The 27,079-nt window shown below is 41.0% G+C and overlaps 1 protein-coding gene across 2 annotated transcripts in view; it reads right to left on the bottom strand.

The window, feature by feature from the left end:
* NALCN (sodium leak channel, non-selective) overlaps positions 1-27,079 on the bottom strand; it is a 253,954-nt gene that overhangs the window by 165,514 nt on the left and 61,361 nt on the right. For both annotated transcript variants that reach the window (XM_086611009.1, XM_086611015.1), the window contains exons 7-8: positions 2,548-2,690; positions 2,325-2,429 (exon numbers count right to left, since the gene is read on the bottom strand). In XM_086611009.1, coding sequence (XP_086467135.1) covers positions 2,325-2,429; positions 2,548-2,690 — 248 coding nt within the window. The remainder of the gene's footprint in view (positions 1-2,324; positions 2,430-2,547; positions 2,691-27,079) is intronic.

Raw genomic sequence — 27,079 nt, 5'->3', positions numbered from 1 at the left:
CTCCAAGGATCAGACTTAATTTTTTTTGCACTAATGCATATCAAGAGTAACTGTACAGTTCTTCTGTACTGTTACCCAGAGCTTATAAATCCTGCAAAGAGCTGAATGATATCCAAGCTCTAATGATGTCATTGGAAAAGGCTCTCTTGACCAGTGTTATTCATTTTACCAGTAACGTCTGGAAGCATAAGTGTAGGCATTCTGGCTTTTTTTTTTTCCCCTCAGAAATTAGGACATAAAAAGATGCAGACTGCTGGACATAAGGAACAGTGAGAAACCATGTCTGGAAGTGATTAACACTGTCCTTGAAAGAAAATGAATGGCTCTAGCATTTCGAATTGCCACCTGAGAGTCTGCATATACCATGTAATGAAGTGTGGCGATGTTCCCACCTCACTCCCACCTTTTCCTTGACACCCAGCACCCAAACAAGTCACCTCGAGAACACAGCCACAGTAGTGTGGATGAAGCTTAAAAGCCATCCTGAGATCAGTGCTCGTTAGACTGGGGACAGTGTCACACAAATATAGTCGTAATGCTGCTGAGTCCTCAGGTAGCACCTCTGCACCAGGAGGAGCTGCCAACTCAGATATGCACTGAGTTACTCCTCTTTGTACCATGCTTTAATGTGCAGTGCTAAAGTGCTTTACAAGAACCTCCTTTTATCCTTCTCCAGAGACCGCTTCCTTGACTTTGACTCTTGGACACTCATTTTCTTTTCTACAGGACTAAGTTTTGGGACCAGTTTAATGATTTATGAGGTGGGCACATGAAGAAAGATACTGTCGCTTTTTCTAGAGGTTATTTCATGCACAAAACAAACAAGGTTTTTAACTTTCGTCTGGTGCTTTGAACAAGAAATTTGCAAGAAATTTTCTGCCCTTCTTAATACAGAAAACAAGAAATCATTTTTGTAGTTCAGAAAGCTGGACTCCCTTTATGTCCCGTTATGCCAGTGGCTCAAGGAACAAAGTAACCATTTGCTTGTTTGCAGCCAACATGCTATTTTTATTTTGCATGATGCAATTTACATTCAACACGTTCATATTCTTTGGCATGATGATATTATTTTGGGAATCTCTTTTATCTTTGAAATTCCTTAGTGTTGGCTGCTTCTTGAGTTTTCCCACATTGATCTCTCTGTTCCAGCTTCAAATTCAGAATTTGTCAGTTAAGCCTATACGGCTCAGGAATTTGTCCCATCAGAGCTGAAACGAACATTACGTTCCTTAGGCTAAGTATGTGTCATGTGGAAAAGTCGGGTTTTTTTTGTTAGATTTTAAATCAATATCACCAAGTCTGCTTTGACAAAGACATACATAGAGTAGAAATTATTGCCTCAAAGTCTATTTGAGGCAAAAAAAATGTAGCAGCAGGTAGAAAAGGACTAGATTTACATATGGATTACAGGAATATCCAAAGGAATATCAGAAAATATTTAATAAATAATTTTGAAACACTTAAGTCCTCTGGCTTAAGAAAACAAACAATCTCTAGCTACAGAGGTTAGAAAAATTTTCTTCATGGATATGTTTCTCAGATCTGTGTTCCTAAGGGCTTTTTGCAGGCAGTCAGTACTGGTTCTTATAGATGGCAAACTGCACTAGCCTGGAAAAGCTTGGCCTTTTGTACGTTCAGGATACAGAACATGATTGTTACAATAATGAGTGAGAGAATTTTAACTTCAACCTGTTAGCCCTCGTTTTTCATACTGGGTCTTTCACACTACCCAGCCCACAGGCAGCACCCTTTCTATCATGGTTTCTTCCTACCTTTACCTCAGATTCAGGGTCTCACTTTCTGTGGCTACCTCAACCATCAGCATGGCCTCAGCACCTCATTCCTCCTTGGTCTCAATATGCCCTTCTCAGTTCCAGTACCAGCTTCCCCAAACACTTCGACTACTGTCTGACCTCACTACTTCCAGCTAGAGCGTGCAATTTCAGCTCTTCTTCCTTAGTACAGAAAGTGATATTCAATAGCAACCCCAATCCCAAACCCACCAATGACATGATAAAAAAGCATTTTCCTATCTCATTAAAAGAAAATAAAAACATAACGACAACACACCCAGCCATATAAAGAACCATGTTACAGCCTTCTCTACTACTCTTTTTTAAGAAAACCTAGTGTGATAATATAACCTATAATTTAATTTTATTTTATGGAAAAATGTGTGTATCAACTTTAAAAAATATATAGTAACATGCAAAGTCAAATAAATCAGATAAAATAATAATTAACATGACTTTTCTGCTTATTATTCATTCATAAACTAAATCCAATCAAATCCCCAGAGAATCTCAGCATCTCAGGTGCTTCACCTGGGTGGTGGCAGTTGAAGTAGTACTGCTCCGGGACCCCCACATCTGCTGGAACTGCACTCTAATTTCTGCAAATGTTTCAATGATGACTGCGATGAAAACATTCTGAAAAAGGAATAAGGAAGAACAGCTGACACAAAGCTCAGCAAGCAGAAGAGAGAAGAAATTCATTCTAATATGATCTATGTTTCAGACAGGTTTAAAAGAACACATTTTTCAGTACCTTAACAAGCCAGGCGAGAAAGAAAATTAAGGTGATGAAATAGAAATATGAACGCCACCGGGGAAAACTGTCGATTGCTCGGTACATAAGGAACACCCAGCCTTCCTGAGAAGCAGCTTCGTAAACAGTAAATATGCTTGTGCCTGTCAGAGGAAAAATGAAAATGTTTGGCATTAAGCCTCCCTGAAAGTTTTAAATATCAGCAAACAATAATCTTTTATCTACTCTATTTTCCTTTTCTCTACAGGTTATCGGCTCTCTCCTCCTCCTTCAAACAGAAGTTTTTCAGGTGCCTTCCATGTTTCCTCCTTTTGCAATTTATTATGAATTGGTTTTGTATCAGACCAGACCGACTCCCTTCTCTCCCCGGACACACATGCACAATCCCTGAGATGGGTTCACTGGCAGTATGCAAATGTCTCCAAAGGCAGAACTTGTCCCATCATATGACTTCAGCAGCGTCCATGAGAAAAGGTGGATTTAATTAAAACTATCAGGATCAACATTCAGTAGGTGAAAGGAATCACTATTAGTATCAGCAACACTGAGTAAGCGGCAATAGACAGAGAAGGAGCCTGACAAGAGCACGCACAGTTAAACGTCTACAACAAACCACTGACCCGTTTTGAAATTCAGGCGGGCAGCCAGGGTAGCTGCATTAACATATATGTGTCGCCTTATAAAACATTAAAGCATTTTGAAGATGAACTTCTATATCACTCTGAGGAGCAGAGGAGAAAATGAAAAAAAAAAAGTTATGAGGGGTTTACGTGTGCCAAAACCACTTTTGAATAAAAGCTATGAAGTTATTAATTTTAAACTTAAGATCCACTTATCCTAATGTCTGAGTGATAATATGCTTCAGCCAAATGCTTCTTCCTCCTTATCTCTGCAAAGAAAGCTTCTATTAAAATACAGATTGTGGTTAGGGCTCACACAGCGTTCTTGTTTGAAGGAATTTTTTGTTCTGAGAAGAAACACAATTAAACTGTGAAATTAAACTGTGAAATCTCACAAACTTCTGTGAAATCACGGAATTGTCCTACAGCCACCTGCGAGCTCAGCTCCTCCACTGCTTCATTTCATGAAACATCTTGGATAAAAGAGAGGGAGCATGGGGAGTACTGCCCTTAGCAAACATAGCAGCTGCTAGCAACATACATACAGTAAGCATGGACCAGCCCACTGTTTGATCCTGTTCACAGAGAAAGGAGCAGCTCTGTTCAGAAATTCCCAAGTCCAGGAGTTTCCCAAAAAAATCACACCAGCCTATAAGGTGTTCTGCGCTGTTATTCTCCCACTGAATTTGCAGCATCTACATCCTTTTGTCTGCTAACACAGCTGGGATGAACCTGGAAGTGGTTTTGCCTTAGGGAGTCCCTTTTGCAGATAAATCTTCACTGATCAGAGGAGACAGGGATGAACGGATTTTTTCTGTATAAACTCGCTCCTTTGATATGTAGGTGTGGAATAGTTAACATGGTCATGGTGGGTAGGCAAAAATGTTAATTCTTTCTGTTAATTCTTCCGGTTATTGAATTCCTTCCTATTTAATGCATACGGTTTTCAGGACCAATGGATAGAAATAAAAATAAAAGAAAAGAAAAAGCATTCAAGCACAGATAGCAAAACCCTTTCTATTTCTTCAAAAAAGGAAGTGGTCTCTATCAATACTGAAATATTCATCAGTGGTTACTTCATGGGTATTTTGCATTTCAAAAATTCATAAAGTAATGGTTCAATTATCTAATATTATACTGTTGCTGAACTGATTAAATTATTGAACAAAACAGTGCAGTTGAGGACAGGCAGAGATTAAGAAAAAAAAAGGAATCTATTAAAAGTTGCTGGCTAGGAAACTGTCATTAGTCATTACCAATGGGAAAGTCACAGTGAAGATAAGTAAAATAGAGGGGATGTCATGCAAAGTATTTATAACACATACACTGGGCCATCTGCCACAGTAAAGCAATACTGTGAATGGACAAAAATGCACAATTAACCCAATTAAAATAATATATGTTCCTCTGCGACACTAAAGTAAAAATATGTCTTGTATATAACTGGTACAGGTGTTCTTAAGGCTATTAGAAAGCAATCACCACTAAGCATATACATTCTTACTTAACATATGCGACTAGGAAGTAATAAAGCTCTCAATACCGCTGCCAGGAACCATGCTGTTAACAGTCTGTAAATACTGTTTCAACTGGCTACAGAATAAAGGCATGACAGTAAGGCATCCAACAGTGTGAAATGTTTTGTTTTCAAAAAGAAGGGTAATTCTTAGTTAACATCTGCCTTACTGCATGCTTTTGCTCTTCTCAAAGTTACATTTAAAGACAATCAGCAACAAATTCTACTTTTTCTGAGTATTTCTTTAGTACCTGACATCTTCCCAAAGCCACATGTAAGTTACTAAAAAGATTCTCCTTTCACAGCAGTGTGCTCTGTTTTCCTCATCATGTTCAAAGCCATATGAAGGGAGAGAAAGTATCAAAATTTTAAGTGATGGTGGGATACATCACAAAAAAACAGACATGGCAATGTTGCCGAGTATAAAACCTAACTTACGCCCCTTAGATCAAATGGCAAAATTCTTCTTTTCTGCAGGTCTCAGTATTCTATCAGTGACATAGTGTCTTCTTCTACTAGTTCAGAGGGCTTAAGCCCTGACCACATAGTGCAAGGAGTCCAGTCCTATGGTTAGGGCACACGAGAGTGAGAGCATAGGACCTCCTGTAGTTTGTTGAAGAAAAGCAGGAATATCGGTGGCAGGGGGAACGAGGGCTTGAAAACCTGCGAAGCCTGGATACTCAGACACACAACAGGCCCCATATATGTCAGAATGTAGAATCACAGAATAGTTTGGGTTGGAAAGGAACTTTAAAGGTCACCTAGTCCAATCTCCCTGCAATAAGCAGGGACATCTTTCACTAGATCAGGTTGTTCAGACCCACATCCAACCTGACCTCAAATGTTTCCAGGGATGGGGCATTTATCACCTCTCTGGGCGATCTGTTCCAGTGTCTCACCACCCTCATCTTAAAAAATTTCTTTCTTATATCTAACCTAAATCTACCCTCTTTCAGTTTAAAACCATTACCCCTTGTCCTATTGCAACAGACCCTGCTAAAAGTTTGTTCCCATCTTTCTTTATAGGGTAAGAAAGTATTAAAAGGCTGCAATAAAGTCTCCCCGAAGCTTACTCTTCTCAAGGCTGAACAACCCCAACTCTCTCAGCCTGTCTTCAGAGGAGAGGTGCTCTAGCTGTTTGATCATTTTTGTGGCCCTCCTCTGGACTTGCTCCAACAGTCTCATGTCTCTCCTGTGCTGAGGACTCCATAGTTGAACTCAGTACTCCAGGTAGGGTTTCATGAGAGCAGAGTAGAGGAGGAGGATCACCTCCCTCGACCTGCTGGCCATGTTTCTTTGGATGGAGCCCAGGATACAGTTGGCTTTGTGGGCTGCAAGCGCACATTGCCAGCTCATATCTGTTTTTTCACCCACCAGTATCCACAAGTCCTTCTCCTCAGGGCTGCTCTCAATCCCTTCATCCCCAGCCTGTACTGATATCAGAGGTTGCCCCAGGTGCAGGACCTTTCACTTGGTCTTGTTGAACTTCACGAGGTTCACAGGGGCCCACTTCTTGAGCTTGCCCAGATCCCTCTGGATGGCATCCCATCTCTCAGGCATGTCAACTGCACCACTCAGCTTGGTGTCATCTGCAAGCTCGCTGAGGGTGCACTCAGAACCACTGTCAATGTCATTGATGAAAATATTAAAGAGTACTGGTCCCTATACAGACCCCTGAGGGACACCACTTGTCATCGATCTCCATCTGGACATTGAGCCATTGACCACTACCCTCTGGATGTGATCATCCAACCAATTTCTCATCCACTGAACTGTCCACTCATCAAATTCGTATTTCTCCAATTTAGAGAGAAGGATGATGTGGGGGACTGTGTCAAAGGCCTTACAGAAGTCCAGACAGCTGACATTCATAGCTCATCTCTTGTCCACTGATGTAGTCACTCGATCACAGAAGGCCACTAGGTTGGTCAGGTAGGACTTGCCCTTGCATATGGCTTCACATACTGGCTATCTCGAATCACCTCTCTGTCCTCCATGTGCTTTGGCATAGCTCCTAGGAGGATCTGTTCCAAGACCTTCCCAAGCACAGAGGTGAGGCTGACAGGTCAGTAGCTCCTAGGATCCTCCTTTCCAACCTTTTCAAAAATGGGTGCAATGTTTCCCTTTTTCCAGTCACCAGGGACTTCCCCTGACTGCCATGACTTTTCAAATATCACGGAGAGTGGCTTAGCAACTACATCAGCCAATTTCCTCAGGACTCTGGGATGCACCTCGCCAGGTCCTATAGACTCATGTATATTCAGGTTTCACAGGTGGTTGAGAACCTGATCTTCTCTTAAAGCGGGAGTCATCTGTTGTCAGTGTCCTGAACATTTAGACTAAGATTGATGCAATCTAACTACAGGCATCTGTGACACATTTCAGTCATGGAAAAGCTTTGAACCATGAAGAGAGTGAAGCACATGACTATAATGGACATTACTCATCAGTTTAGGCATGTTGGCATTGATAACTTGCTGAATTTGGGACTAGGATTTCAACATCTGCATCTACAATACTGTTAAATCTTAGTAAATAAAAATATCTAGAAAATATTTATGATAACTTTCCTATCTGTTTCAGTAGATGGCTAAGCCTTGGTGGCAAGAAAGATTAAAGTCATTTAGGAGGAACTTTCTGATAACAACAGAAGTAAAATAAAAGAATATACTTTCAAATTTGTTTCAGTGCTTTCGTTTGAACTTGTTTAATAAATTCCACATATTGATGTTACAATAAAGCAACTCCTTTAGCCACGCTGATGGTTAATCAAAACAAGGAAGGAAAACATTTTTCAAGACACAGATTAAAACTAAATAAATCAATATCATAATCTGTATCAGTCTCAAAAGACTGCTTTTATGCAACCAATAAACACTTCTCCCTTTGAAAATGTTCTACAACTGCACATGGTCATTATCAAAAACAAAAGGAAAAAAAAATCCATAAAATGAAAAATCTAGTGAAGTATGGGAAAAGAGATTGAATCTTGCTCAGCTTATGCAACATTTTCACTTGCAACTTGTTTCATGCCATATAGAAGATAAAACAGCAATCATAGACAAACTATATCTCTACTAATAATGCATGTTTGGTATACGGGCATTCAGCACTGAGATGCAGGGGGCTCATGTTGTCTTCAGTACATGTTTCTTTCAGATTTACCAGCTGGGAGCATTAGTCTGAAGGGGCATGGAGGAAATAGTTGCTATAACACCTAAATCGTTACAATAAAAGAAAATTCTACTGGTTTCCATGCTTAATCAGGGAGCAAAGTCACTTGGCTCTTCCATGCCATATAGATGAATAAAACCAAATAAAAATGAATAAAATCAATAAAATAAAACCAGGGAAAAAAAAAAATAAAAGAGCCAGAGCACATAGGTGATGATTTTCTATAGGGGAGTGAAGAAACCTATCCTGCCCAAATCCTCTCTTTTGAATATCTAAGGAATATAGAAGGTATTTATTTTAAAAAAGCATTCATAGCTGACAGAAGAACAACAGTACCATTACGCAGGGATGCTATTTTATATAGTGTATTTTATATTTATGCATATTTTGTAAACATACAAGATTTTCTGCTTATTTCTGTGCCTCTGTGACACCACCATGCTCTGTGACATCAGCTCTTGCTACAATCAGCTTATTCTGTGAATGGACATCATGAAAAAGAGAGTGCATTGAATAATGCTGTCATTTTATAACTGCAGAATTAAAGGAGCAGAGCTAAATGGTCACACGGAAAACTCACTAAATCTGGAAACAGAACCCTTTCCTCCTAACTCTAAGTTACATTCTTGCTTCTTGATTCAAAATCCCATATTATTAGAGGAAGAGAATGCACCATGTCAAAGTGTTGTATTTTATTAATATCTTTGTGCTATACGACTTAGAGCTATTCCAAGTGAGAAACAAACAAAAAAAAAACCCCAAAACTAAGTTTAGATATGCCATTAACTCTCCCATTTTCTGCATGTGTAATCTATGTTTATTTGGCTACCTTGGCTTACCACATCAGTGTTCTCTCAGTTTTCTTGTGTCTGCTGTGAAGCTGCTGAGGAAGAAAATCTACAAGAGGGCCACTCTATGTGTAAAAAAAACCCAAAAAAACAACAACAAAAAACCGATAAAACTTTGATTTCGTATTTTTTTCTTTTTAACCAAGAATTATTCAGGCAAGTAAAAACGCACGCGTTGTTATTAAAAGCTTAAAGTACTACATATTTTCACCCATAACATGCCTCAGATGCCAGCGAGGAACAGGCTCCTTTTCCTCACTTTACAGTGGCCACTAGATGGCGATCGTGCACCTCGGGCACATCTGGAACATCCGGCGTGGAGGCGCCGCCACCCCGGAGAGCGCAGGCTGCCAACCTCCCGGTGCCTTGGCAAAAGGACTGATTTTTCTATTTCCCGGCAAAACTAAGCAGCCTTCTAGCAGATGCTGCTGTCTGTGTTAACGCTATTTGTTGTGCTGAATACCGAATCGTAGCCTTCCTTCAGATGGCTTTGCGAATGTTATGTCCATGAAGAAACGACCTCTCACTTAGGCTGCAGAAATGTTATCAATCTCGTTTCTGTCTCTGCTCATTATCACTGATAAAATCATGAAGCTGAATGTTCCTGCAAGGCATGGATACTCCCACTGACCAGGCAGCTTTTAATTTATGTCTTATCTCTCAGTATCAAGGTATGTGTAAAACATTGTGTGCAGTCAGGGTTTTCCAGCTGTCTTATGTTGTCGCTTTGGTGAAACTAGAAGGGAATAAAAAGTATCCAGAAACGCAAGGACAAAGTTGTTAGTGCTTCTGGGAAGCAGCTGGTAGATAAAACTGAAATCAACAAAAAAATCCAATCCTGACTGGCTTCATGGGGTTTCTTGCTTGTCTCCGAGTGAGTGATCAACTCTATTTTACTCTCCCAGATCAACTCCTAACAGCCAGTTTGACAGCCAGTAGAAATGAGGAGGAAGAGAAAAAAAGCAAAACGTGCCAATGCTCTACTCCTCCTTTGAAACCTCAGACCCCACTGCCATTTGCTTGTGACTGAGCTACAGAAAAGCTGGCAAAATGGAAACTGCAGAGCACTGCTTTACAACAGCAGAAAAAACACACTGCCAGTCTGGACACACTATTTTAACCCTTGTTAAGTGCAGTGACTTCAGACATACGGGAGCGATGTGCCATTGATTCTTCATTTTGAAAGCGTTTCCTTACAAGAAGATGAAGCTTTTACATACGAGAAGAGATTGTACACAGAGACTGTGCACATAAAGCCACCAATAAAGAGACAAAGAAGCATTGCGAATCTAAGTGCTAGGATCAATGCAATTTGTTCTACAGACTTAGTAATGGGAAGATGCAAAGTCAGCCAACTTTCAGCAAAAATGTTGACGGACTTAGTTGCACTGTTCGCAAGTATTTTGGAAATTTGTTCACTGTTCAGAAGTGTCAGCTCACTGATATGAACGCAGCAATGCTGGCGTACGTATTGACTGCCGAGGGTAAATGGGAGCATGGCAGTTCACGCTTAGTCACACCATTGGTGTCAGACACATGACAGTGCTTGTGCTCTCTGATGTAATATTTTGTGCTTTAAAAAGAGGAATCTGTTTTACATTTGTGAACAAGTCCATGGCGTAAATAGAGACAAACATTCTTCAGAATGACTTTAGGTGTGCATGTTTATGGAGATCTAGCCAGGCTAGCATTTATATTTGCTTTTCTTTAATACTTTTTTGATTAAAGTGCTCCTCAGCTGTATGTTCACAAATAACTTCGCAAATAGGGATCCAAAATGTCAGCAGAGCTCACAAGCTGGCTTTACGTGCATAAATATTGTCTGCTTTTCCCTTTTTGCAATTACACAGCTGTAGTGCTAATATACACTCTCTCCTATAATCACTGCGTTTTTGTGTGTGTGGCAGCTTTACAACATTTACTGGCAGTTGATGACAATCAAGGAAATGCTGAGCTGTGAATTGTTCACACCTCGCATACCACTACCTGGAAGCTCTGCAGCACAGTCAACAACTCCCACCTCTCCTTCTCCCTAGAGAGTTGTTTTAAGGATGCAACTTTTCTTGGATCCCTGGGCTCCCATCCTCAACGGAACAGGCAAAGCTTCAGGCTGGAGCCTGGAAGTAGGACGCTTCTGTGCTTTCTCCAGTCAGAGAATCAAACTGTAATAATACTCACTTCTCAGGTCTAGAAACCAAGAAAACAGAAATCTCTAGGCCTTGGTTTTAAGAGTCACAAACGTTGTGGAGATGGGCCTGCCACCACCTCTGTCTTTCCAATGAAACATCTCTGATTTAAAGTACAGTCATAGTAGAGTAAATGACTGCTACAGTAAATGTTATGACAAAACTGTGTAACATAAAAAATGTTAAACAGAAGAAACTCTGTAATTTATATTAACTCATTCCTTTGAAAATGAGCCGTCTTTTTATAGGACTGTTATTTCTTCTTTTAAAATACATTCTGTATGTAGATGCCTTTAAAACCAGGCAAAGTGACAGTCCAGAAACCAAACATTCAGGAATTCACACAAATTGATACATTTAAAATTTAATGAACAATTCAAAGGTTATCATATTAAAAAGACACATTTAAGGCAGGTTCTCAGTACAGTTATTATGTATCTGGAATGTCATTCACTCATATATTAAACATTGGGAATGACTATTAAAATCAAGGTAGTGGTGGAATCCTTTGTTAGAGAGGAAACAAAGCATGCAAATCTTCCTTGACACAAGGCATGTAAATTCAGCATTGACTTTCATACACTGTCAATCAAAACTACTCATTTGTTGCATCGACTTTCCCAATAGTAATAGGCAGAGCAATCTAATTCATTTTAAGTGCAGTCATGAAACAGTAAACATAGCATGCATCACAGTGTCAACTAATTTGCTTAATTAATAAAAAATGAATCTGCATTGTAAGACGAAAGAAGTATGGAAGAATGAAACCATAGAATATACTAACATAGTAACATTTCTGTATCTAGAGTGACCATAGAATCATAGAATCATAGAATGGTTAGAGTTGGAAGGGACCTCAAAGATCATCTAGTTCCAACCCCCCTGCCATGGGCAGGGAAATCATGATGAATTGATTGAGATTGAAATCCGGACCATGATGATACTTTACACAAAAGCAGAGTTAAATAAGTAGCATGGCTGTAAGCTTTACCACGAGAGAACATTCCATCAACTCTTGAGTCTGGTGAACTAGTATCAACTGTCTTGAAAGCATGAAGGTGTGAGGTTCAAGTGCAAGGCCCTGCACATGGGTTCAGGCAATCCCAAGCACAAGTACAGGCTGGGCGGAGAATGGATTGAGAGCAGCCCTGAGGAGAAGGACTTGGGAGTGCTGGTTGATAAGAAGCTCAACATGAGCCAGCAATGTGCGCCGGCAGCCCAGAAAGCCAACCGCGTCCTGGGCTGCCTGCAAAGAAGCGTGGCCAGCAGGTCGAGGGAGGTGATTCTGCCCCTCTACTCTGCTCTCGTGAGACCCCACTTGTAGTACTGCGTTCAGCTCTGGAGTCCCCAACTCAAGAAGGACATGGAGCCGCTGGAGCGAGTCCAGAGGAGGGCCACGAAGATGATCCGAGGGCTGGAGCACCTCTGCTATGAAGATAGGCTGAGAGAGTTGGGGTTGTTCGGCCTGGAGAAGAGAAGGCTCTGGCTCTTCTAGCAGTCTTTTACTATCTAAAGGGACCCTACAAGAAAGCTGGAGAGGGACATTTTACAAGGGCATGTAGTGATAGGACAAGGGGCAATGGATTTAAACTGAAAGAGGGGAGATTTATATTATATAGAAGGAAGAAATTTTTTACGACAAGGGTGGTGAAACACTGGAACAGGTTGCCCAGAGAAGTTGTGGAAGCCCCATCCCTTGGAAGTGTTCAAGGTCAGGTTGGATGAGGCTTTGAGCAAGCTGGTCTAGTGGAAGGTGTCCCTGCCCATGGCAAGTGGGCTGGAACAAGACGATCTTTAAGATCCCTTCCAATCCAAACCATTCTATGATTCTATGAAAATGTGTGGAGGCAGAAAAAGTGCACTAAAAGAAAAGATGTAGCAGCTTATGAGAACACGCATTAGTGATTTAGCTGAATAGACTAGTAACTAGGAGACCTGTAGAAGCAGAGACCCTAAAATTGTGTGCACATTTGAAATTACGGATTACAAGAGATTGCCTGACACAAACAGAGCATTTCCAATGTGATATTTATATTAGCAAGAACTGAGGAATCAGAGAAGTTCAAGATAAAAAGCCTTAGAGGAAAAAACAGGCTAGCATAATCCATAAAGAAAAAAAGATCATGTCCAGAAAGTGCTAAAAAAGACTTGCACGTGATTTTCAAACATACAGCAGCATATTTTGACACAACCCACAATGATATGTTTCCTTATTTCCAGTTGCAGTGCAACTCCTTCATCCTAAAGTTTCAAACAGTCCAATCAATCAGCAATCAAAAAAACCCCAACAGCACAAATATTTAACAAAGGAAAGAACCTCTTCACCTCCAGCAGAGGTTTAAGTGACAGAAGAGGACCAAAGCAAGCTTGAAATTCACTCTACAAGAACCCATGCTGGTGACAGTGTGTGGTGACATGGTTGGCCAGTCTGATGATGAGTAACAGCAGGCAGGTATGCTGGTAGACAGGCAAGTATTCAAGGAGGAAATTCCACAGTATATCATTTCAATAGCTTATGAAGGCTCTATTTATATTTTTTTTTACTGTAGGGTAGAAGAAACAACAGTTTAAGAGAACCTGGACAACCAAAGCTGATTTTCTGGCCTAAAGCTCCATTTCAATTTCATTCAGTTCCTCTCGGCATCATTTGTGAATCGTAGGCACTTCTCTGAGGATGCACTCTCTCTCTCTTAAAACAAAGAGATCAGCCTCTTCCTCTTGCATAGATAAAATTTTCAAAAGCAGTTGCACAAAATTTTATCCCTCTCCCAATCAGTGGTAAAACTGTTGTCATCTTAAGTAAGATGTTTTTTAACTCCCTCTCCAAAGCATCCTAATTTAATTTGCTCCAGCTTATAGTGACTGCCTGAACAAGACTTTACTGTTTTCTGTATAAAAGTTTCACTTAAGGACAACAGTAAAAAACCCCAACTAGCAAGACCTGCTGAGTATTCAGTGACCAGAAATAAGACAGCAGCAGCACTTAGCTCAATGCATTTCTGTAAGAAAAAAAATCCCAGACATTAAAGCTGGCCAAGGAGGCATTATAAAACAGATAGATGTTAGAAATCTCATTAGCCTCCACATGTCTGAATAACAGGAGCAAATATACAGTGCCAAAAGCATCTTAAGAGACTAGTCTAACTGAAGAGACATCTTCCTTTCCTAAATGGGAGAAAGAAGCTCTAGGATTGACTGTGAAAAGAAAACCCAGACAGCACTCACTCAAGGACCTGTTTAGCTATTAACGAGTTAAGTACTCCTCGGTACCTGTTACGTGCCGCTAGAAGCAAAATAATTTACCTACTTGGTTGATGTGAGTGAGAGGTTTGCTAACTAGCCTAATACGTGCAGTTAGGGAGCAGGTGGAGGCAGGGATAGCTCACAAACCCCACAGCACCCTTGCGAGAGAAGTATATAGTTAATTCTGTTTCAGAGATGGCTATTAAGTTAGCCACTCAGACTTTCCTCAAACAGCAAAAGAACCAATGCCTAAGGTGAGACTACCTTGAAGATTTCTCATTTTAAAAGAGGGGTTAGAGTAGTCAAAATTTTTGTTCTTCAGCTGGATGTTAAGAGAAATAACCTGATTTTTTTATTTTAATAAAAAACACACATGGATTTCAGCAAGAATAGACAACTTTTTCTTTTTCTCTCCTTCAGAAAATGAAAGGTTGAGCTGAAAAGAAAATCAGTTCTTGTAACATCTGACTTCTTTTATTCTTGACTGTCTTAAAGAAAGTGTTTGCATGACTACAGATCTACTGGTTATCAAACGAATTCTTGGAAGACTAGCACTAATAGACTAAGCAGCTGGCAGGTTTATTTGGAAATGAAAATCAAAACCTTTGGCAAGAAAAGCTGTATGAACTGCCAGATATTTTTGGGGAGAGAGAACTTTCAAAGTTTTAATGCACTCTGTTTAAACCTTGTTTTCAATATTATCTCCTTCTGCAGAAATCCTTTCTGATCTTTCTGCACTACTGAAATAGTTCCACACACCCGTAACAGAAATTTCCTGGATTTCTCACTGTCAAATAAATAATTATATTTTCTCAGACATGCCTTTTCTCTTGTTTCTAAGCATTAAGTTTACCTGCAAAGATGTTTGTTCTTTGTGTAGGTGTGTGTCAATTCTCTGCTTTGACTCAAAGCTGCTTTAATTTCTTATAGACCTACGATACCTAACATATTTTTCTTCAAAGCTTTTTGCTAAAGTGCAAAATGCAACATTTTGTACTGCGCCACATGAACATGTGGTTTGAAGAAAAAGGACTCTGTATGAAAAAAAAAAGTTTTGCCATTGCTTAGTGAAGCAGCTTCCCAAGAAATACAGATCAGATCTACCCCCAGTAATTTTTTATCAAAAGATGAGCTAAACAGACCTCATTTTCCATATGAAAATAATTTTCAGTTGGTGAAATGAAATCAGAGCTTTGAGATTTGAAGGCACAAAAAACAAATCACATACATAAATTTGGGGATGACTTCTGCATGCCATTTACTTCACAGTGACTACCTCTTGCCTACTCTTCACCTTAAAAAAGACCTTTGGAAGTCTATGCACTCCCTTTGATGAAGTCAAAGGCACCACTAATTATCTGTCACTTATTTAGGAATAAAAGCGTACATAAGGACAGTTACTGCTGGACTTTATAAACACGCCTTGTTATCCTCAGTAACATGTCTGCGAGTCCTACCATGGCTTGGGCAGAGTTTTATATTGTTACATTATGTCCCTATATTTTTCAGAACAGGAAACAAATCCTAACTTGGAAGTTCTGCCAGCACATTTATGTAACATTTTTCAAGAGAAAACTATGTTCACAATTTTTAAATCGCACTGCCCAAAGTCAGACACGAGCTGATGTTTGGATAGCTGGACGTAGTCTGGTTCTTTGAGATGCTGAAGGAGACAAATTTGAAATTTTCAATCCTGGCCTGAATGGTAGTGCTCAAGGCCAAAGGGAATTTTATCATCACTTTAGTAGAAACAGAGTTATATCTATGGTTCTGATATTCTACCATGTAAGTCTCCACAAAACATAAAAGATGTTGGGAAAATAGTATATTTGATTGATATGTTGTTTTCAAAACACTTATTAATATAACGTTTACCACATTAAAAATAAAGCTAGAGATTGATACTGTAAGATGTAGTCAAGAGAAGAAAGCACAACTGTTTCCAGACCCATTCACTTTACAGCATCTGGGAGATGAGATCTTCATCTTCCTAAATGAAGACAAATGCAACAGAGAATCTCAAAAACCATCTGCTTCCAAAGCTGACCATGAGGCAGATCTGTGGTGCCCTGGCATTAAAACTCCAGTGAGTTTTCTAAGGAACTTATAAAAGTACCAACTAAATGCTTTCAGCAGGATTCATGTGCTCAGGTCAATAATCGTTGAAATAGAAGGGAAACAACTGCTGGCAGGCAATAGTGAGCACTGGAATAACTGAGAGGACTGTAGAATTTGTCTCCTCAGAGCTCTTTAAGAATACATCAGATAAGCATCTATAAGGAATGACATAGGTAGAGGTGACTCAATTTTTGAGTGTTCAGGCAATGAGCTGGACCTTCAAATACATATCCTTTCAAGGCTCATACTAGTTTTCTCCAATTTTACAGCATTATAGAATTCTGTAAAGCCAGTACAGCATCTTATCCTTACTAGTTATAAATAGAATGATATTGACATGCATAAGATAACCTGTGTCTGTTTAGGCCACACATAGACATGACCTTTTCCAAATGCTACACATAGACATTACCAAGAAACAAAGTTCAAAGTGCAAAAAGCCCCTTGCATTAGGGTTTTGCCTAGAAAACTGTTGTAGGAGTGCTGGTGCAGAGCCAAGTTCCACTGCTTCTGAACCAGCTAAATCATACTCTTCAGTAAAAAGCCCTTTTTTCTTTTTCTTCCATAAAGGAAGCATTTGTGAGTCATAGATCTAAGTTCTGTAAAGTAAGAGATGTAAAGTAACACTGTGAATAAACAAAATGTCATTCAGGACATGATTTGATAGTAAATTACCTCTATTTGCAAGCCTATGAATACCATGTTAAAAGCACTACAGACACAAGACACAAAGTACCGATTTTCTGTGAGTTGACTCCACCCCTTAAAAAATATCCTTATCTTGAGGGCTTCACTTTGTACTGAAAGGTTGCACTCTGCAACTTCTATTGTCCATCTGCAGCCTAACTTGTGTCATAGTCTGTATTGTCTGCTCTCCTACTTCCAGCATGAATTTGGCCCAAAAGCATTAAGCTGGTACAAATTCTGTATTGTGTGCCTCCCTCAGTGACTACGACACTAACACGTTCATGCCTTCTGCCTCATCCTGAGCAATCTCTACTGCGGGTCTCCACATGTGTCAAACCACAGTCTGAGCCTATTGCAAAGCAGCACTTCTGCGAGCTTTTATGTAGTCAAATACCGTAGCTCCTGTTCCCTAATGTCTTCCCATGGGTGTGCCTGTACCAAGCGTAGCTCCCTCCAATCCATACACATCTTCAGTACTATTTCAAAGAGGCTCACGTCCTCAACATCTTCCACAGGCTGATATTCCCTTGTGCCATACATACCTTCAATACTGGGTTATAAAATCACATCCCTGGTGTCACAGCCCACCAATGCTCACGAGAACTTCGAACTGAAAAATCCCCTATTTTTGAGTCATGTTTTGGGGCCACAAGGATGACTCGTGGGGTGCAGTGGAGATCAGAACCAACCACATTACATATGAATACATAACCATTCTGCTTCAGAAGGGACCAGGCTTGAGCAGTGCGAACACTAGTCAGTCTATATCACATTGTTTGTAGACCAAAGCCAATGTCAAGCAGATGATTTTACTAGTACAAAGCCCAGCTCTGACTCAATTCCATAGTTCACACATGTTCTCACAGTACATGGCTCTGCAGCACTACGCACCAGCAAGATACATGGTCAAAATCTAAGTGCAAATACAACCTCTGGTAGTAGGAAGTTTTCAAGTTTAGGTTGCCAAAAAATGGAAAATACAGAGGGTAAATACCACTAAGCATTTGTCTCTGACCATAAAGAAAGACAAAAGGTAATACTGGCACTGAAACAAGTGGGCATGAACATGAGGTAGGCTGATTTTAGGCATTTTCTAACCATCGAAGAAATGAAGGCCTGAAAGAGTTCTTCATCTTGTTTTGGCTCTTCCATTCCTAAGTTTTCTAAGTTGGGTCTTCATACTTTTATGAACAATGGATATGGCACAATTCCCTATGGTCACAAGGAGGAGTGGACAAGAGGATGACTGAGGTTCCTCCCAGCTGAAAAACAAGGTGTCATCAGTAAATGTGACGATACAGGCCCCAAACAAAACCCTACTAAGTCCAATAGAGTCCAGTTGTTTTAAATAACACAGGGTTAATCCTTAATTAGCAAATAGTACAAAAATGTCAATTATTTCATTTTCATTGGCTTCCTGACAGGGGAAATGTCTAAGAATGCTTCTAATGAAGTTATGCAGGAAGGATTAACACTGTGCTTTGTTCTGGAAGTTCTCAGCAATGTGGCTGATTTAATAAAGTACTGCACAACAGCTGGGGAAGGTCATTCTATGGTGCAGAGCCTGGTTTCGTTACAAAATATTTGTTTACTCTGAACTGCATTGAAATTCTCCAGTGAAAACTCTTCCTAAGTTGCACCTTCCTCATTGTGCCTGAGGACACTGTGGACACAGCTGCAATCTGCACTTCTGTCTGTGGGAAGTTAATTGCACACAAACCCAACAATATCCCCATACTTTGGTTAAAAATGTTCAATACAGCAGCCCTAACCGTTCAAACATTCTAAAAAACTGCTGCCAGCACAGTGGGTCAAATCTATTGATGACCCTAATATTTAACTGAAATGAAGGTCTGCTTAAGGACCAGAAGGAAGTAAACGTGTTTAGGAAAAAAAGAAGTCATAGCTCTGGGAGATACCAAGAGCCTGCTGATCCATGATAGCATGTGTGTGACGGATTTCATAGCACTACTAAGGAATGAATGAAATCAGAAAGCATCTGGAGAAAGACAAGCTGATGGAGACTAGCTCATTTGGTATGATAACATAAAGCACCATATCTGACAATTTTGGCAAAATATTTGAGAAGAGAATAGACAGAAAACAGATAGGTGTGAATCAACTAACACAATCTATTTTGATTAGGTTTAAGACATTTGTGAAATTAATGTAGTGCAGGTTAACCATAGTCTGAGTAAAGGCACAGTAGAAGCAACGTTTTTCACTGAATAAAACGACGAAGCAGAAGACTGCTAAAACTAATCTGTTTGTCTACAGATGTCTATTAAATTAATCCTACAAGCTCCGCAGAGTATTCTCCCCTGATACTCCAAGCTCTCTTCAGAATTTCTCTTAGTGCTCCAATGACCGCAGTCAATATCCTTAGCTATTTCCAGAGCATTTGCCATCTTGATATGTGAATGTCAGTGAAATATATATTTGTGGCTATGGCATAATAATGGCAGAAAGTTGACTTTTTAAATGGCTTATGCAGTAAACAATTTCCACTCACTGCCACTACCCCTCCATGAATCCTCCAGAGCTCCATAGCTCTGTATCAGTGTCCTAGTTTTAGCTGGGACAGAGGGGTTTGGGTTTTTTTAACAGCTAGAAAAGCTCCATGTTTTGGTTTTACTCAGAGGCTCACTCTGAGAAGAACACTGATAACAAGCTGCCAAGGACTTTTCAGTGTGCCGGAGTGCAGAAGCACAGCGGGATAAGGGGGGAGCATAGATGGGACAAGGGGGACATGATTCCCCTTGTGATTTGTGTGGAACTTAAGACTGAGGGCCAAACTGGCCAATTAGTATTCCATATCATGCAGCGTCATGCCCAGTATAAAAGCGAGGGTCAGATGGGAAGAAGGGCTTTTGCGCTTTGGCTTTTGCGCTTTTGCCGCTTTTGCTCTTTTGCGCTTGCTGTGGTTTTTTTTTCGCTCTATTGCTTTTCTTTTTTTCCTTTCTTCTCTCTCTCTCCCAGTACTCCCACTCTCGGAGTACTATCTCTCCCTCTCTGCCCCTCTCTATTTCGGGGCCTCGCGTTCGTCCGGGATTTGCAGTTTTCGGGACGAGACGGGCTTCGCATACGAGGGGGTGGTGAGCACCTACATTGTATTAAATCATCTGTATTAAATCACTCTTATCTCAACCCACAGGTTCCAACCCCCCTGTCACAGGCAGGGACACTTTCCACTAGATCAGGTTGCTCAAAGCCTCATCCAACCTAGCCTTGAACACTTCCAGGGATGGGGCTTCCACAACTCCTCTGGGCAATCTGTGCCAGTGTTTCACCACTCTCAGAGGGAAGAATTTCTTCCTTATATCTAATTTAAATCTTCCCTCTTTCAGTTTAAATCCATTGCCCCTTGTCCTATCACTACACGCCCTTGTAAAAAGTCCCTCTCCAGCTTTCCTGTAGGCCCCCTTTAGGTACTGGAAGGCTGCTATAAGATTACCCCGGAGCCTTCTCTTCTCCAGGCTGAACAGCCCCAACTCTCTCAGCCTGTCTTCATAGCAGAGGTGCTCCAGCCCTTGCATCATCTTTGTGGCCCTCCTCTGGACTTGCTACAACATGTCCATGTCCTTCTTGTGTTGGGGACTCTAGAGCTGAATGCAGTATTCCAGGTGGGGTCTCACGAGAGCAGAGTAGAGGGGCAGAATCACCTCCCTTGACCTGCTGGCCACACTTCTTTGGACGCAGCCCAGGATACAGTTGGCTTTCTGGGCTGCAAGCGCACATTATGCTGTGTTTAGCTCTGGAATCCCCAACATAAGAAGGACATGGAGCTACTGGAGCGAGTCCAGAGGAGGGCCACGAAGATGATCTGAGGCCTGGAGCACTTCTGCTATGAAGACAGGCTGAGAGAGTTGGGGCTGCTCAGCCTGGAGAAGAGAAGGCTCCGGGGTGATCATACAGCAGCTTTCCAGTACCTAAAGGGAGACTACAGGAAAGCTGGAGAGGGACTTTTTACAAGGGCGTGTAATGATAGGACAAGGGGCAATGGATTTAAACTGAAGGAGGGGAGATTTCTATTAGATCTAAGGAAGAAATTTTTTACATTGAGGGTGGTGAGGCACTGGAACAGGTTCCCCAGAGAAGTTGTGGAAGCCCCATCCCTGGAAGTGTTCAAGGCCAGGTTAGATGAGGCTTTGGGCAACCTGGTGTAGTGGAGGATTTCCCTGCCCATGGCAGGGGGGTTGGAACTAGATGATCTTTAAGGTCTCTTCCAACCTCAACCATTCTATGATTCTGATTCTACGATTGCCAGCTCATGTTGAGCTTCTCATCAATCAACACTCCCAAGTCCTTCTCCTCAGGGCTGCTCTCAATCCATTCTCCACACAGCCTGTACTTGTGCTTGGGATTGCCCCGACCCTCATGCAGGACCTTGTACTTGGCGTTGTTGAACATCACGATGTTCGCACAGGCCCACCTCTCAAGCCTGTCAAGGTCCCTCTGGATGGCATCCCTTCCCTCCAGCATGTCAACCACACCACACAGCTTGGTGTCATAAGTAAACTTGCTGATGGTGCACTCAATCCCACTGTCCATGTCACTGACAAGTTAAACAGCACTTGCCCCAGTATTGACCCCTGAGGAACACCTTTCATTACTGGTCTCCGGTTGGACATTGAGCCCTTGACCGCAACTCTCTGAGTGTGACGATCCAGCCAATTCCTTATCCACTCATCAAATCCAGGTCTCTCCAATTTAGAGACAAGCATGTCATGCGGGACAGTGTAAAATGCTTTGGATAAGTCTAGGTAGATGACGTCATTTGCTCTCCCCTTATCCATCAACACTGTAACCTTGCCATAGAAGGCCACCAAATTTGTCAGGCACGTTTTACCCTTAGTGAAGCCATGCTGGCTTTTACCAATAACCTTATTCTTCCACGTGCCTTAGCACAGTTTCCAGAAGGATCTGCTCCATGATCTTGCCAGGTACAGAGGTGAGACTGAGTAGTTCCCTGAATCTTCCCTTTTTCCCTTTTTAATACAACTGAAGCTTTTTTGTTTGAGAGATGATGATAGTCATATTTAATTAATTGTCACTTAACCTCAGAATTCTAAGTAAAGTGCCTAAAAACAACTGATGAAAAAATAAATGTAAGAAAAATATTCATATGTAGAATACAGCAAAGTTGGCTAATACAGAAGGATATGTAAGTAGTACACATACCACTATAAAAACCATGCAAAACCTGCCACAGGCAGGTAATTAGAAGAAAATAATACCACAGTTTATCAGAAGAGACATACAGAAGTCTTGTTATGACTAATCTATTTTATTCAAATTTTTCAGCCCCTGGGTAACTCCTGTCAAGATGAATCAGCTATGTATAGAGTCAGCTCCTTGAGAACTAGAACAGATTTCTGAAGTTTTTATCTTTTACACACTACCACAGAGCAGCTATGCTCTCTGAATGGTCAGGTCAGATGTCCTTGTCTCATTGGTAATTGATGAGGTCTTCTGACAGTAAATTTGCTGTTTTCACTTCTTTTGAATTTCACGCCATAAAATACAATTTTAATTCTTTCAATATCATGAATTAAAAAGGTGTATAGCTTAGCTGGAAACAGGGCCCTAAGTTATCCAATCTCATCGTAGCTGTTTAAATGAAGTGCCAAAGTTGGGAGCTCAGTTACTGCAATCTTCTTCACAGCGGAAAGAAAAAGGCGGTACTATTGTGCGGTTCACTCTTTTTCAGATGTGAACTGAGACTCTTAAATTGAGGGTTCATGCTAATTACCTAACCTTGGGAGGCATAAACTGTGGTCAAAATCTCTTACTGAAATGAGGCCAAGTACTGATCATCATGGTATTCCCTACTGCAAGTATTTGTTGGAAAAGTAGAGGATAACCCTCTGAAGGTGCTTTTGGATAAGAGTGAAAAATGCTGACTGCAGTATGGGAGAAAATATATCTTGACACTTCCCAAGATCACCAGTTACACCCTCCCTGGAGATGGAATAGCATGTCTTCAAAAGTGCTAAATTCTGCAGCGTATTAAGGACAACTGCCGAAGCAGCTTGTACCATTAAAGAGTCTGTCCACTGAAAATATCTGTAGAGATTTTAGGAAAGACAGCCATAATTTGCATATTGAAACAATTTACAGAACAAAAATGCCCCGGTGGCAAAGAAATCAAGATGCATTTCCCAACACTGTGTCCTAAGTACAGAAAAAACAGAAGTGGTAATTTTTCATTAGATGTGTTAAAGATTTATTCAGATGACTATTTATTCTGACTATCTAACTGCAAGATCAGGCTTCCAGTTTGATCACAACCAAAATTTATGATCAGATTAAAGAATACATAAGGTATTTAATGTTCTTAGATAACACTTCTAGTCTTTTGAGTAATTTCTGTTCTTTCTCAGTTACTGTAAGAAAGGCAGCAACTGGAAGTGAACTAGACAGTTTTTTGAAGAAGTATTTTGGCAGTTAACAGGGGATCCAAACTGTTATACTATTCTTTTACCTTGTAACTTAGGTCTTTTCCAATACTACTCAGTCCATACTAGATACTGAGTAAGAATTTCTTCAACCGGCAATGTCACGAAACCGACCCTAGAGCAGAATACAGTAACTACTGAAAGTCCCTAAGAACAGTAGGGAAAAGATACTTAGGAAAAGAAACATTCAATAGTTAAATATTTGAGTAACAGCAGCAAATTGAGGCGATGCACTATTTAATGAAGGAGGAGTACGCCATTACACATTTGCCACAGGGTGCTGCAAGGGTAGCAGCATGTATGAAGTCAGATACCACGGATGAGCTGATGTGCTGGAGAGTCACACCTAAGCTTCTGCTCTGTGTGTGCTACCCCCTCTAGAGTGACCATCTGTGATCTAGGTTTTCTGGAATAGCATTATTCCCCCTTATTCTCCAGCAGAAGTGGGAAAGCCAAGCCGCAAACTGGCCCTGGGTTATGAAATCAAAGGTGTTAAATCAAAGATGATTTGGTAAGGTGCTCTAATTACAGTAACGGAGGGCATGTTGGATGACTGTTGTAGATTTTATCTGTAGTGGGTGGTTTTGCTCATTTCCACCAACTTTACAAAAACACTGTTTAGGATAAAATAATGAAATCTCAGGAGGCAAGGTAAAAACCATGTGTCCCATGCATTATGCAAGTGTTGAAGGTCAAAGCCTCCAACTGGTCACATACTGAAGCTCTTATCTGAAAGAGAAAATCTTCCACTTCGAAAACAATTACCTCTGTTACCAGTAACTGCAGCTTTCATTATGCAGAGCTATATTGTCTTAATGGCACTGACTGATAATTAAACCGATAGGATCTAATTTTCTTGGTATGGAATGACAGGTTTCTAATTGCCTAACTTCAGGCTTTGCCTATTGGCTACAAGTCTCCTGCTCCTTAGTGTGGCTGACATTAGTCACGCCTTTTATTTCAGGGCTTTTCACGCTACTGTCACACCTTTAACTCCTCTTTCTATTTTTTCACACTGTTCTCTGCTCCTTGTCAGATTGTGAACTGTTGATTAGCTGTCCATACAAATAGTTATTGTTTTTGACATAAGCCTTTCTTCAGTTCTCATGCAGAGTGCAAACTGGTGGGCTGGGAGGTTGGTTTTGCTTGAAGCAGATCTTTCTGTTTATTTTCTTAGTAAATCCTCATTAAGGAGATGGTCTTAATGCACATTTCTTTCCCTTTGATCATGGCATTCCTAGCATGCATGTGTCCCCTGACTGCTTTACTTAGTCTCTTGAAGTTATCTGACCCTTTGGTTAGCATTCTGCATTAGAGGAAAAATAAATGTCACTGCAGATAATAGACCTGAGTGTTTTAACTCACACTTCCCATCGGAATTACAAGTAAACAGTAGCAGCAGTACAAAAGCAAATTTCCTCCTTTGCCTTCACAGAGTGTGTATCATCTCAAAATCATGCTGGGAAGCCTTGCAACGCTGGAGCAGGGGCAGCAGAAAGTGAGCATAAGAAGGTCATCTGCAGAAATAGTCCTTACATTACATTTAACTCGCAGTCCACAGCAGTTGGGCACTGACACATGCAGACTCTCTGGGGCTGCAGAGCAAAGGCTTCCTGGGGGCCCCCTCTGGGAGCCTGGGCCCTGCAGAGCCAGTTGCAATGTCTTCAGCACCACATGCCCCGGCGAGCTCCACTCCAGGACTCCTTAAACTCTTATGTCAGAGCAAGTTATGTTGGGGCCAGTGCTGTTCGATTTCTTTATCGGCGACATGGACAGTAGGATCGAGTGCACCCTCAGCAAGTTTCTTGACGACACCAAGCTGTGTGGTGTGGTGGACACGATGGAGGGAAGGGATGCCATCCAGAGAGACCTTGATGGGCTGGAGAGATGGGCCTGTGAGAACCTCATGAAGTTCAACAAGGCCAAGTGCAAGGTCCTGCACGTGAGTCGGGGCAATCCCAAGCACAAGTACAGGCTGTGTGGAGAATGGATTGAGAGCAGCCCTGAGGAAAAGGACTTGGGAGTGCTGGTGGATGAGAAGCTCAACATGAGCAGGCAATGTGCGCCGGCAGCCCAGAAAGCCAACCGTATCCTGGGCTGTATCAAAAGGAGCGTGGCCAGCAGGTCGAGGGAGGTGATTCTGCCCCTTTGCTCTCGTGAGACCTCACCTGGAATACTGTGTTCAGCTCTAGAGTCCCCAACACAAGAAGGACGTGGAGCTGCTGAACCGAGTCCAGAGGAGGGCCATGAAGATGACCCGAGGGCTGGAGCACCTGTCCTATGAAGACAGGCTGAGAGAGTTGGGGCTGTTCAGTCTGGAGAAGAGAAGGCTCTGGGAGACTTTCTAGCAGCCTTCCAGTACCTAAAGGGGGCCTACAGGAAAGCTGGAGAGGGACTTTTTGCAAGAGCGTGTAGTGATAGGACAACAGGTTATGACTTTAAACTGAAAGAGGGTAGATTTCGATTAGATATGAGGCAGAAATTCTTCCCTCTGAGGATGGTGAAACACTGGAATAGGTTGCCCAGAGAAGTTGTAGATGCTCCATCCCTGGAGGTGTTCAAGGCCAGGTTGAATGAGGCTTTGAGCAACCTAATCTAGTAGAAGGTGTCCCTGTACATGGCAAGGGGGCTGGAACCAGACAATCTTTAAGGTCCCTTCCAACTCAAACCATTCTATGATTCTATGATTCTACGATTCTACGATTCTAAGTAAGTCTCTTGAGACACAAACCAGTGTGGAGCAAGGGGTGGGGATATTTAAGTGGTCACTTAGAAGTCAACAGTTGTGCGGGTGCCAGTGAGTTCTACTGAATTTTTTTTTTTTTAATTTTGCTTGTCATCTCCTACTAATCACAGGGGAAGACTTACATAGAATTTTAGAATATGCTACTTGAGATAGATTAAGAAACAATACATGAATTTATATATCAATAAGGGATCAGTATGTCTGAGGTGTTAAAGCTTACAGTAGAAAAAAGCATAATGAGATGCAATTAAAGTTTGCATTTGGCCTGTCTCAATATTCATCTTATACCATTCTAATAAGACAGCCTTTCTGCAACAATTTGCTCTTCCATCTCTTCAGCTTATGATCAGTGACAGTTTATGGGCCTTTTTACTTAACATCAGCAAGTATGATTTTATTTTCTTTCAACATTGCCATCCCTATCACACAAGTACTTATCAGAAGGTACATTAGAAGGAAAACTTCAAAATACTTTCAAAATGAAATCTAACCAAAACATATTGGTTCAGTGTGTAAACCATTCCTTCTGCATTCCCAGGCGCAGATGGGAATGAAACAGAGATAGGAGGACAGCACAGGTGTCAGACAGGTCATTAAATTCTGTGCAGTGTACTATAATGAAACGAACGATATATCAAACTATATATAGCAAAAAAAAGAGAGCTGCCAGGAAAGATCCATAATTACAAAGAAAACTAAGGAAAAAAAAAAAGAAGTAAAGCTTTCTGGAAAGTTGTTTTATTACATTATAGATCTAACTATTTAGCTGCTGAAACTAACACAGAACATCCTGAAACGGCAGGGGGAAGGTGCCACTGAATTCTCTCAGCAGCAGTAAAGTTTTCTTTGACTGTCAGTAGAAGACAACTGTACTAATTTATTCACATTAGTTTCATCTGATTGCCTAGTTTAACACAATACTCAATAACTTTGGGA

Source organism: Tauraco erythrolophus, chromosome 1 (assembly GCF_009769465.1).
Source record: "Tauraco erythrolophus isolate bTauEry1 chromosome 1, bTauEry1.pri, whole genome shotgun sequence".
Taxonomy (NCBI): Eukaryota; Metazoa; Chordata; class Aves; order Musophagiformes; family Musophagidae; genus Tauraco; species Tauraco erythrolophus.
This window is presented reverse-complemented; position numbering and strand designations above follow the sequence as displayed.